Raw genomic sequence first — 11360 nt, forward strand, 5'->3', positions numbered from 1 at the left:
GTTCTTGACCAGAATGCTCTCATACCTCACCAAACTATAAAAGATTCCATAAGATGCTGCCATGAAAGTTAAAGTTATAGTCAGAGCACTATAATTGTGTATTGTGAAAGGGCCCAGCTCTATGAATATTGAATGAATACTGACAAGATTTAAAAACAAAATTTTGACAACACTGACTTCAGTTCAACTCCCACGCTAGAAAAAACTCACCATTGTTTGTTTTTGCTTTCCTTTTAGGAAAAATATTTTTAATACATTTGTTTGAACAACATCTTAGCCCTCTTTAGGAATTAGAAATACAGTAACCTGTCTAGAAAGTTCATTTAGCACTGTCTATCTGACTATCAATCAAAAAGCTAAGATATAAACCAAAAGCACAAACAGCATCCATACAACAACAGCAACTCAAAGATATTGCAACTGTGGTGGCTGGGTTCCCAGTCACCTGAGGACTTCTCCTGAACTACAAAGGGTTAATCTGGGAGGAGGTACATGCTAATGAGAGATGACATCACATGCTAATGAGCAGCTACATCATAGCTGACGTAAGGCTCACTTGGCCAATCAACAGTGCCAGAGCGGCAGTTTCAAAAAGATTCCAAGAGAGGGCTTTAAATACCCATGTAGGACCATGTGTCCTTTGTTCTCCATCTTGGCTGGTTTGGAGAAACCAGAGGCTTGTCCTCTGAGCAGCCGGAGGACCGGCTCTGGCATGCAGGTAGAGTTGGCAAGGAGCCAACTCCCTGATTCCAAGAACTCCACAAGGACTGCAAATCCCATCATTGTGTGAGTAGCTTAGGAACAGTGTTAGTCAGTACGTCTAGGTTTTTGTTATGTTTATCTAATAGCTTGCTTGAAATGAATATCTTTGTAACTGTGTTTTCTGACCTGCAAGGCAAGGAGGCCTGGCATGAGTGATACCTTCCTATTCTATACTATTTCTTTAAAATAAACTTCTTTCTTTTAAAAGCATCTGCTATCTCTGTGCTCCTGTACACATGCCTTATCTCGGTTACTGATTGCTGTGGGTTAGCAAGAAAGGAAACTAGATCTCTCTCTCTCAAGCAAGTCTCAGTGTGTGCTTGGGAAATATAGTTTATTGTCTCAGGGTGTGCTTGGGAAATATAGTTCATTGATAATTCACTGAGTGGTGGCAGCGGAAGAACATTGCTCTCAAGGAATCATCACAGCAACAGAATCAACTGTGGTACTAGACTAAATTCAGCTGGTAGTCCCAACTTGAATAGACCCAATGACCTCAGCAACTGATTCACTGGATCTAATTTACCTATGAGAAGCAGTTGGATTTAGTCCCATGTTTTTCATCTAGCATTTCAAAAGTTTAAAAAGTTGATACTAGTTTAGTGTTTCTGAGAAAATGCTCCAAAAGGAAGACATCAACATTAAGAAGGCACTATCCCTGGCTGCTATCACCTCACTTCATCACTGCTTAGAAGGTAAAAGGCCTGGAAGAAAGTACTCCAATAATGATCTTATATATATATTTCTTGAATCATGTTCTTGTTCTTTAAGATCACTATTAAACAAGAATATAGGTAATATTAGAGATTTTAATACTCGTAAGCTACTGCAGTTTTAAAAAGGGCCAGCTACTCAGATATATATTTATTACATGTTTCCCTGCCAGAACGGTATTCTCTTTAGAGTAACACAAGAATCTCCACAGATACAACATTAAACTTCATGAGACAACATAAGGGTAACTGTAGAACTGGATGGCTTGCTCAATTACAAATTTTCAGACTGATGATTCAGCTGACAGTTGACCATCTGGGACCGTAAGCTAATGGTTGCTTTGAGTCTGGTCCCAGTAGGAAATGCTTCCATAATTGGGGTTACTATGTTAGCAGCTGAAAAATTAAGAATATGATCCAAGAAATAATTAAGTATCTTGTAAGACAGATATGGCCAACATCTGAATTTTTAAAAGTAACTTTCTTCTCCAGATAGTGGGATTGGATGTTTAATTTGCTAAGCAAATTGACTCTCCCATAGGCAATCAACTTACATAAAATTTATAGCGTGGACAAGAAGGGCTCAATGGAGTGCATGCCCTGTGGGACAGGTGAAGCATTACATATAAAATCAAAGAGAGGAGCATCTGTGGCTCAGTAGTGAAGCACATAATTTATGCAAGCAAAAAGATCCCTAGTCCAATCCCTGCTATGTATAGGTAAGTCTGGGAAAGGCCTATGTCTGAAAACCTAGAGAGGCAATGCTACTTAGTGTAGACAATATTGACCTATGGACAGTGTAAAGTATGTTCCTATGAGAGAGCTACATTAAGGAGTGGAATGTCTTCATGTTATAAAGTCTGGATGTATTTTTCATTTCTTGGACAATGGCAAAATATTCAATCATCAATTAATTAAAATTCAATGCAGCCACATTTTAGAATAACCATAGAGACTTATAGATGCAGAATAGACAAACATGAAATTCATGGGGTTGACATAGGTTGCCAGGAGCCTTGAAGGCACATACACAAACAAAAGAGAGAGAATACACACAACACATAAACATATTATCAATGGAGACTTGGAAAAACAGCAGCATTTTCTGTGAGCTTCTGTCTTGATCAGGCTGTTAATGTCTGGGTTGGGGTGGCAGTGGCTCTAAACTCTAGCTTATCCTCCATCATTCTGTTCAGAACAAACAGCTATTCCACCAGATCCATTTGCGGTTTTATTCCATTTGATACACTTATTACCTCCATAATCATGTATTGATTGATTCATATGGTATGAAATTGGAGAGAACAATAAAACTTACTGTTTTGAGCCAGTGCTTGAAGCAGACAGTCCAAACACCCCTCTAAGCTATCAGCTGTGCTGTCAACAGCTGTTATCTTCAGCTTCTTCAAGGCGTCAGTTAGATTATCTGCTTGGATAACATAAAGGAGAAAGCAAAATCAGTACTGTGGTCTGTCAATTGTACCTTATGATCTTAAAGTGCAAATCAACACAGATACAATGTTGCCAAATGCTGTTCCATCAGAGAACACTCTCTCATTCCCCACTGCCAACAGGGCAAGAAATCTTTCTGGCTGTGAAAAAGGTAGGCAGCCCTAATACAGCTCTGTGGCTGCAAGACATACTGATAAATTTTTACTTAAATTTTTAACTCACCTTCCATCCAAAAGCGTACAACTAGCCTGTGAGATAGATTAGGCTGAGCCACAGTAACTGACTGAAAGTAATCCAAGGAGCTGAGTGGAGATCTGAACTTGGATCTCCCCAGTACTAGTCAGATGCTTTAGCCACTAAACTGTTGATGGCTCTATATAAACAAGCAAACTAAGTTGAATCTCCCAAATCATGTCTGCCTTATAGTGGGAATACTTTCCCCCAACTGTTGTTTTTATTGTTGTGAAATTAGAATGTGTGAGGCTCTCATGGGATACTTGATGTAAAAAAGGTGCCTTAAATTAATTTTAAATAAATGGCATTGTTCTGGTTTGTTTTTATTAATACACACACAAACATTTATTTCTAGGGCAATTAGAACTCTTAATTATACTGTGAGACTTCATTTACTCCTCAGGTTATCTTTGAAAGTGTCAGCCATGAACTATATTATTTTTTCAAACCCTGTATTTGGTCATTGCAATTAAGGGTCATTTCTTTTGCTTCCTTTACCCCTTCTCTGTATTCAATAACGCTCATATTTCCTGTACTTCAGCACATATCATTATCCCATTGGCAAAGAACTGGGATAGATTGTCATTGCTTTTAAAACTAGTCTTTTCTGATCACATTTGACCATTTAATGTGGGTGGAATATTGTAATTTAAGCAATGGAAATGTTAATGCAAGAGAACGTCTACTGTGCATAAACATTAGCTTAAATCCAATTGTTAGCCCTATTTACAGCAGATCCAATACATCAATAAAACTTAGATAAATGTTGATTTACCACTTTCGCAATGATTCTAGCTGGAAAAACAATTAGATTTAGATGTCTGAGTTCTCTGCATAGTCTATATTATAGTCAGGGCTGGTCTTAGCTACACTAACAACTGATATCAAGGGCAGATATTTTTAGGGAAGCCAGGGAAATTGTGCATGCAGCATTCTCTGCAACTTTACAAGGGATTCTGTAACACACTGTTCAGGGCATGTGGTGTAGCCATTTGAAACACCAAAATAGTTTGAACTATTCTGATCCATTGCTTTCCTCTAAGGCTGAAAGAGTGTGACTTGCCCAGATTCACCCAGTGTATTTTCATGGCTGAGCAGGAATTCAAACCTGTTCTCCCAAGTCATAGTTCAATGCTCAAATCACTTGGCTCTACAATTTCCTACCCTTCTTTAATAAGACTATAAATTTCCTAACATATAAGCATGTTGTCTCTAAGTATATTCTGGAGAAGAGCAGAAGCATTTCAATTAAATTTCATCAATTAACTACAATTAGCTCAGATGGAACTAGCTTGCCTAATAATCTATGGTTTCAGATCCTGGTAAGTGAACAAATTGGAAAACTGGTTTTAATAAAAGATAAGAGAAACTGTAAAACTGGGTACAGTATTTAAGGAGAAAAGAACAGAAGAGGGTTAAGGAGTGTGTACAAAGACAAAAGGCTCATTTTTCATCTAATAAACAATGTTTCAGTAAACTAAAATGTTAATCTAATTTGTAGTACTAATTTGTATAATATTATTCAGTAAACTAAATTATTATTATTGTTGTTGTTATTATTATTATTATTATTTGTATAGCACCATGGGCTTTACATAGCGCTTTACAAAGGAGAGAAAACAACAATCCAAAATAGAAAGAAAAGCCTGGCTACTGTGCACAATCTAAAACCACAAACAAGATTATAAATTTAATAAAATATTACTATAACAAGGTTAAAAAATACTATAAAAATGTAAATTAATACAAATAATATGGTCATAAAATCAAGATGAAAGTTGGAACGCTTCCCTAAATAGAATAGTATTACAAATTAGATTTTCTACTTCTAGGTTTGTTCCTGTATAATCAAATTTGGACTGAGATATAACTGTGTTCTTTTGAACACCTAAGCAAGAAACATACACGAGGGCTGGGAAGACTTCAGTTTGGAGTATTGACTTTAGTATTCATTGCAATTCCCAGCTGCACCGACTGGAGCCAGATGCAAAATGACTCAGGTGTTGGGAACAGACTTGTGGAACAAGATCCCTCTGGGCAAATGCTCACTATGGGGATTTGTTTGTAATATCAGAACTGGAGCCTCATACACAAATCCTTTTACAGTCTCTTTATCTACAGAAAATTTCCTTTCCTTTCTGCAACCAATTCAGGATGGGAAATTTTTGCTGTCTATATGACTGCACCATTGGAAATCAGAAACCCTTGCTTATCAAATGTAAAATTACCCGACAATCTACTGACAGATTCCAATCTACCTTCTGGTGACCTCTGGACAACAATATTCTTTGCATGTCATGACAGAATGTGGAAACTTCTAGGAATGAAAAATAGAAAGATCCAAGAAGTTTCACTTACGAAATAAACATCTTGCTGCTTTGTCATTCTTCAACCTAGGTTTTCTATAGCTGTTAATTTATGTTCCCATAAAGCATAACTAGCAGCACTAGTTATGTCAAATATTCTGTTTATCCAAGAAGCATAATAAGTGCTAACAGCTGCAGCTTAATTCTATTTTCTTTCTGCCAGCTGATGACTAACCTCATGTGTAAATGGTCTAGCCTTTCAAAAAGACTCAGAAAATAACTCAGATTCCATGCCCACTAACGCTATAATCCTAACTGTCCTTATTTGGAAAAAGAAGTCCTATTGAAACTGAAGGGAAACAAAATATATACCATTGTATTAAGTCAGCAAAGCAATGATGTTTCCTCCCCTCAAACACCCAACACTTTCTATGGAATACAAGTAAGTAATTCAATTATCCCAAATCAAATCTTCCATACAACAACAGTGTGGCATTCCATGACTTGAAAGTTACAAGTTACATGAATGGTCCATGTAAAGTAAGGTTCGCTAAGCAACAAAGCATTCCCACAAAGAGTGTATATCCCATTTCTTCCTTTCTACTAATAAGTTTACAGTAATGTCTACTCTGCTATCCCTCACAGCCCAAGCATTAACAGGTTTGTACTGTGATTCCTATCAAAACAAGATACAGTGGTGCCTCGGGTTACGAAATTAATTCGTTCCGCGGCTAATTTCGTAACCCGAAAAACCTTCGTAAGCCGAATTGCCATAGGCGCTAATGGGGAAAAAAGCCGCGGCTCTGCCGCGGCTCCATTTAAAACAGCGCCGGAGTTTTTTCGTAATCCGAAAAAACTTTCGTAACCCGAAACAATAAATCCCTATGGGATTTTTTCGTATCCCGAAAAATTCGTAACCTGGGTATTTCGTATCCCGAGGTACCACTGTACAGTAGTTCAAGACAAGAACTGTATATACTCGACTATAAGCTGACCTCATGTATAAGCTGAGGGCAGGTTTGGGAGTCAAAATTAAGGATTTTGATATGACCCGTGGATAAGTCGAGAGTAAAACTTAGGGGCATTTAACAAGTGAGCCAAAAAGTGAAGCAAAGGAAAACGATGCCACAGAACTTAGAAAATTGCATCATAACTGTTCATGCTCACCCTGAAGGCTGGATGGATGAGAGAATAGAGAGAGGTTAGTGATTCCACTACAGATTGCTCTCTTGCCTTTCACCAAGGGATGGTTTCCTTTTTTAATAAGAATTAAAGTACAATACTTTACATTGACCTGTGGATAAGTCGACTCAGGTTTTTTGGGGTCAATTTTTATAGACTTATACATGAGTATACACTGGTACCCCGGGATACGAACGCGCCGCGATACGAAATTTTCGGGTTACGAAAAAAAAAATATTAATTAATTATTTCCGGGTTACGAAGGTTTACCCGGGTTACGAAAAAACGCTGGCGCTTTTTAAAATGGAGCCGCGGCGGAGCCGCGGCTTTTCCCCATTAGCGCCTATGGGGATTCGGCTAACGAAAAACTTCCGGGTTACGAAAATGGCGCCGGAACGAATTAATTTCGTAACCCGGGGGACGAGTGTATACAGTAGTCATAATGTATAGCTGTAATTAGCTAAAAAGTGTAGGTGTGATTCTTAGCTTTAAGAGTCTTCTTGCTTAAAATAGGCTGTGTGTATATTTGTAAATAAACATATTTTTATAGACATAAATTCCCAGTTCTATATCACTGAGAAGGTATTACTCCTAGAGACTCTGAAACACTTAGAAATTGAGAAGTATCAATAAGATCAACAACATAAACAGCTGCGTATATGTATGTACATTCGTATGTATTTTTTTAAATAGTAAAATGGTAAGTACAGTGTGCCCGCGTCATATGTGGATGCACTATACGCAGCTTTCAGCATATGCTGAAAGCCGTACAGGAGCGTGTGGGGCAGAAGGGGCGGCACGCCCCATTTAGATTAATGGAGCACGCGCCCATGGCACCACCACACCGCTGCTACATGCATGAGCCTCATTACTTTCAATGGGGTTCGAGCATATGTGGTTTTTTATGCGGGGGGGGGGGGTCCAGAACAGATCCCCGCGTAAAAAAAGGGCGCACTGTATTGTACTGGTTAAAACACAGCAGTAACACCTACCAAAATTATTTTGTTTCATCATGAGAATTGTCTTTTCATTACTGGAATAGACTCACAAATAACAATGCCTCTTACTAATCACAGCATTTTTTCTCTAAAGTGCTCAAAGACTGACCATTTAATAATCTGTTACAGAATCTTTCCTGATTCTGACATCAAATTTATGGTACTGACATCAAGGGCCCATAGTTCCTTTGGTCCACTTTTCTAGCTTTTCCCAAAATGGAGTGAATATTTGTGCTCCTCCAGTCTGGCAGGTCCTCTCCTGTTCTCTACCCAGTCTCAAAAATGATCAACAGTGGCTCTGAGTGTACATCTACAAGTTCCTTTAATGTCCTTGGTTTGCAAGACTACTAGAAATTATATTTTTACTAACTGCTGTGAGGTGCAACCCATTTCATGCCATAAGTCCTTCTTTATGAAAGGTCATACCTCAGTTCGAAAAAATCCAACCTTTCTCAACAGCACTATTTGTCTTTCAACAGGAAGTAGCAATGAAAAAACAATCTATACCCACAGGCCCTTCAGCTTCTTATCTTTTTAAAGGTTGTATCTTGAAGAATCTTTCTTCCCATATGGCTCATATGGAAGGGGTAATATTTGGTGTTTGATTTGTCCTGCCTGCCTCTCCTGGATCTTTGCTCCTGGAAGACAGCACACCTCTCTAGAAATCTAATCAGGTTCACACATCACTTTTTGTGTTCCTCTCAAAGGAATCACATACCACCCTTAGACATTTCTTCTTCCATTGGGAATATGCAAGCACTGTTTCATCTAGTGAACTCTCCAAAGTCACCTCCATGTTCTCTGAGGACTGAGGCTATTTTCCTGTGCTTGTGCTGATTGATTGCGTAGCTCCAAAGTCACAACATGGCTCTTGATAGTCCTGGTTCTGTGTGACACATTCTTCTAAGTGTCTACTTTTTGTGTTTGGAAAATGTCCCCCTCTCTAGACGTATTTCCCATAATTTGCCCTTCCAGGACAGTCTGCTCTATGTTTTCTACAAAAAATTCATCCACCCTGATAAGCAGAAGTGTAGATATGGGCCTCAAGCTGATGCACCTTCTCTTCTAGGAGGGCAACAAGCTTGTACTTGCAGTAAGTTATATGCCCTCCAGATCTTCTGGAAAGAAAACCAATATGGTACAGATGTTGCAGGTCACTGCAACAACTCCATCACCATCCATATTCATTGCCCTTTATAAGCAGTGGCACAGAAGTCCAGGGTCCCCTCATGAAAGTCTGTTTTCCTCTTCCTGTCTACTGAGCTCCAGAGACTGAGGCAGCCACTATATAGAACTAGCAGTTATTAGCTCTGCCCTCAACCTAGTCAGTCACTCATTTCTGTTCATCAGAAGCCTTGCTCCGAAGACAATGGGCTGAGGGAAACCACATATCCCAGAATATCCAGAAATGCAGAAGGAAGCTTCCAAACAACTCAACCAGACAATACAACTTGACTCCAAAAACTGAAGCTCTCCTTCTTCTGACACTCCACACATACCTGGACATTTAACATTTAAACTGTTTTCCCCACTCCTGAGATCATCTATGCATTTGCAAAAACCTTCAAAGTAACCAGTATGCGTTCTTGTCCCCTCCTGGACAAATCTCCCACCCCTTCCCTTATGCTATATATCAGAAAACAGACAACAAAAAGAGAATCCTAGATGTTAAGGGGCAGGTGATCAGGGACATGAAGTCATCCTAGTTACTTTGAGGATATATCTTGAAGGCTAGAAATGATTAGTCATAAATAAAACCTCTAACAAATAAATATATATTCTGTTGGCAAATTCTTATACTTCAGTTGAAATCAACCATAGATAAACATATGTATGGAGCTATAGAACATTCTTCTGATATATTAGATTTCTATTCAAACTGTAGCTGCCCATAGTCATATTCAGAAGGTTCTCAATAAATTGTGATTGATAGATAGTGCTACATACACTGGCATACACACAAAACTGATTTGTTTAATTTTTGAATGTAGTTGCAACATTTGCTAAACTATTGCCTAGCAGCCAATTTTACAAAACTGTATAACTGGGTACATTACTAAATTCTTTGACAAGTGCTTGGATTTCGACCATCTGGTCTTCATGGACCCACTGCTTATTTTCAGCTTCATCACTTGTTTGGGGGTACTTTCATCTCTTTCTGATCTTATTTTTGATACCTGAAAGAAAACTGACACACTATGAAGTTAGTTATAATCAAGGCAACAAAGAGTCTTGTGGCACTTCAAAGGATTAACAAGTTTTATTCGGCATAAGCTTTCATGGATTGCAGCCCCCATCATCACAAATGAACAGATGTGACTAAAACTTGTTAGCCCTCAATGTGCTACAAGACTGTTGTTTTTTTCTGCTATAGACTAGCATTGATTCTTTAGATACATAATCTAAACTGTATGTAAAGAAGACCCATAATATTGACAATATGTTACCCATATGTACACAGATTTCCCTCCAACTTTTCCCTTTTCTCTTTCTCTCATCACAATTGGAGCAAAAGAGATGGTTGTTCTCCCCCTTGATAATAAATAATAAATAAAACTTTTATTTTTATCCCGCTTTTCTGTGACGAGACAATCAAAGCGGCTCACAACACATTAAAATATCCACATTCAACATTATGTCCCAAATTCCCCCCTTAAAACAGGATTAAACATGATACAATTAAAATTGGAGATTAAAATATCTATTAATAACACAGTAAAAAGTATAACGAGGACAGAACGGTGGGCTAATACATGATGTGAGGGGTGATCATTCTGTGGCCTGAAAGGCCTGCTAGAAGAGATCCGTCTTGATAGCTTTTTTAAAGCTGTCTAAGCTGGTAATTTGACAGATCTCGTCCAGCAGGCTGTTCCATAGTTTGGGAGCAATTGCAGAGAAGGCCCTCTGGGAGGTAGCAGTTAGTCTGGTTTTTAAAGGCTGCAATAGATTCCTCCCAGAGGACCTGAGTGTGTGGGGCGGATTATATGGGAGTACGCGATCCCTCAAATAGGCTGGACCCAAGCCATGTAGGGCTTTAAAGGTTATAACCAACACCTTGTACTGTGCCCGGAAACTAGAGTTGCCATAAGTCAGGACCTCCAAACCAGGACAAATGTAGGACAACATTTTCAAATGTAGGACTTTTTTTTTTAATGGAGGACACATGAAAAAATTTGATGATTTTTTTTAAAAACTGTTAATATAAATGCCTGTTTCTTAGGTATGATCAAAATGGAGGCCATTTGGGCATTATTTCTAGACAGATGGCAGAAATGTACTTCCCTTTCTGGCCAAACACCCCCAACCTCCATTCCACAACACACACAACAGCACATTTGGGCATTGAACATGGCTTTACTTAACATGGACTCTTGCATATTTCAGAGGCTTATTCCATAACCAAACCCCTTGGGTTTAACACTTAGCATCGTTTAACATGGCTATGCATATTGAACATGTCAATGGTGGTTTCACAGTTCTTGCACTAAGTGTACTTCTCAGAAGTGTGTACTTGGTCAAGGGACTTTGGCTTTTCTTCACTGCGCATGAGTTTGTAAAAATCACAGCAATTTACATTGGCCTTGCCTCAGAGGCTTTCTGATATCAATATCACCATTAAAGAACCAAAAACACACAGAAAAGGCACTTTGGAAAGTCACACTCTCTTGGCTTCAGAAACAGTGCATGCATGCCTCTCAAGCTGACTCATATCA

The 11360-nt window shown here is 38.6% G+C and overlaps 1 protein-coding gene across 3 annotated transcripts in view; it reads right to left on the bottom strand.

Annotated features, from left to right (window-relative positions):
• Positions 1-11360, bottom strand: part of RAP1GDS1 (Rap1 GTPase-GDP dissociation stimulator 1) — a 114498-nt gene that overhangs the window by 80545 nt on the left and 22593 nt on the right. For all 3 annotated transcript variants that reach the window (XM_042470803.1, XM_042470802.1, XM_042470801.1), the window contains exon 2: positions 2794-2901. In XM_042470803.1, the coding sequence (XP_042326737.1) occupies positions 2794-2901 (108 nt within the window). The remainder of the gene's footprint in view (positions 1-2793; positions 2902-11360) is intronic.

This window comes from Sceloporus undulatus, chromosome 5, assembly GCF_019175285.1.
Source record: "Sceloporus undulatus isolate JIND9_A2432 ecotype Alabama chromosome 5, SceUnd_v1.1, whole genome shotgun sequence".
NCBI classification, from domain to species: domain Eukaryota; kingdom Metazoa; phylum Chordata; class Lepidosauria; order Squamata; family Phrynosomatidae; genus Sceloporus; species Sceloporus undulatus.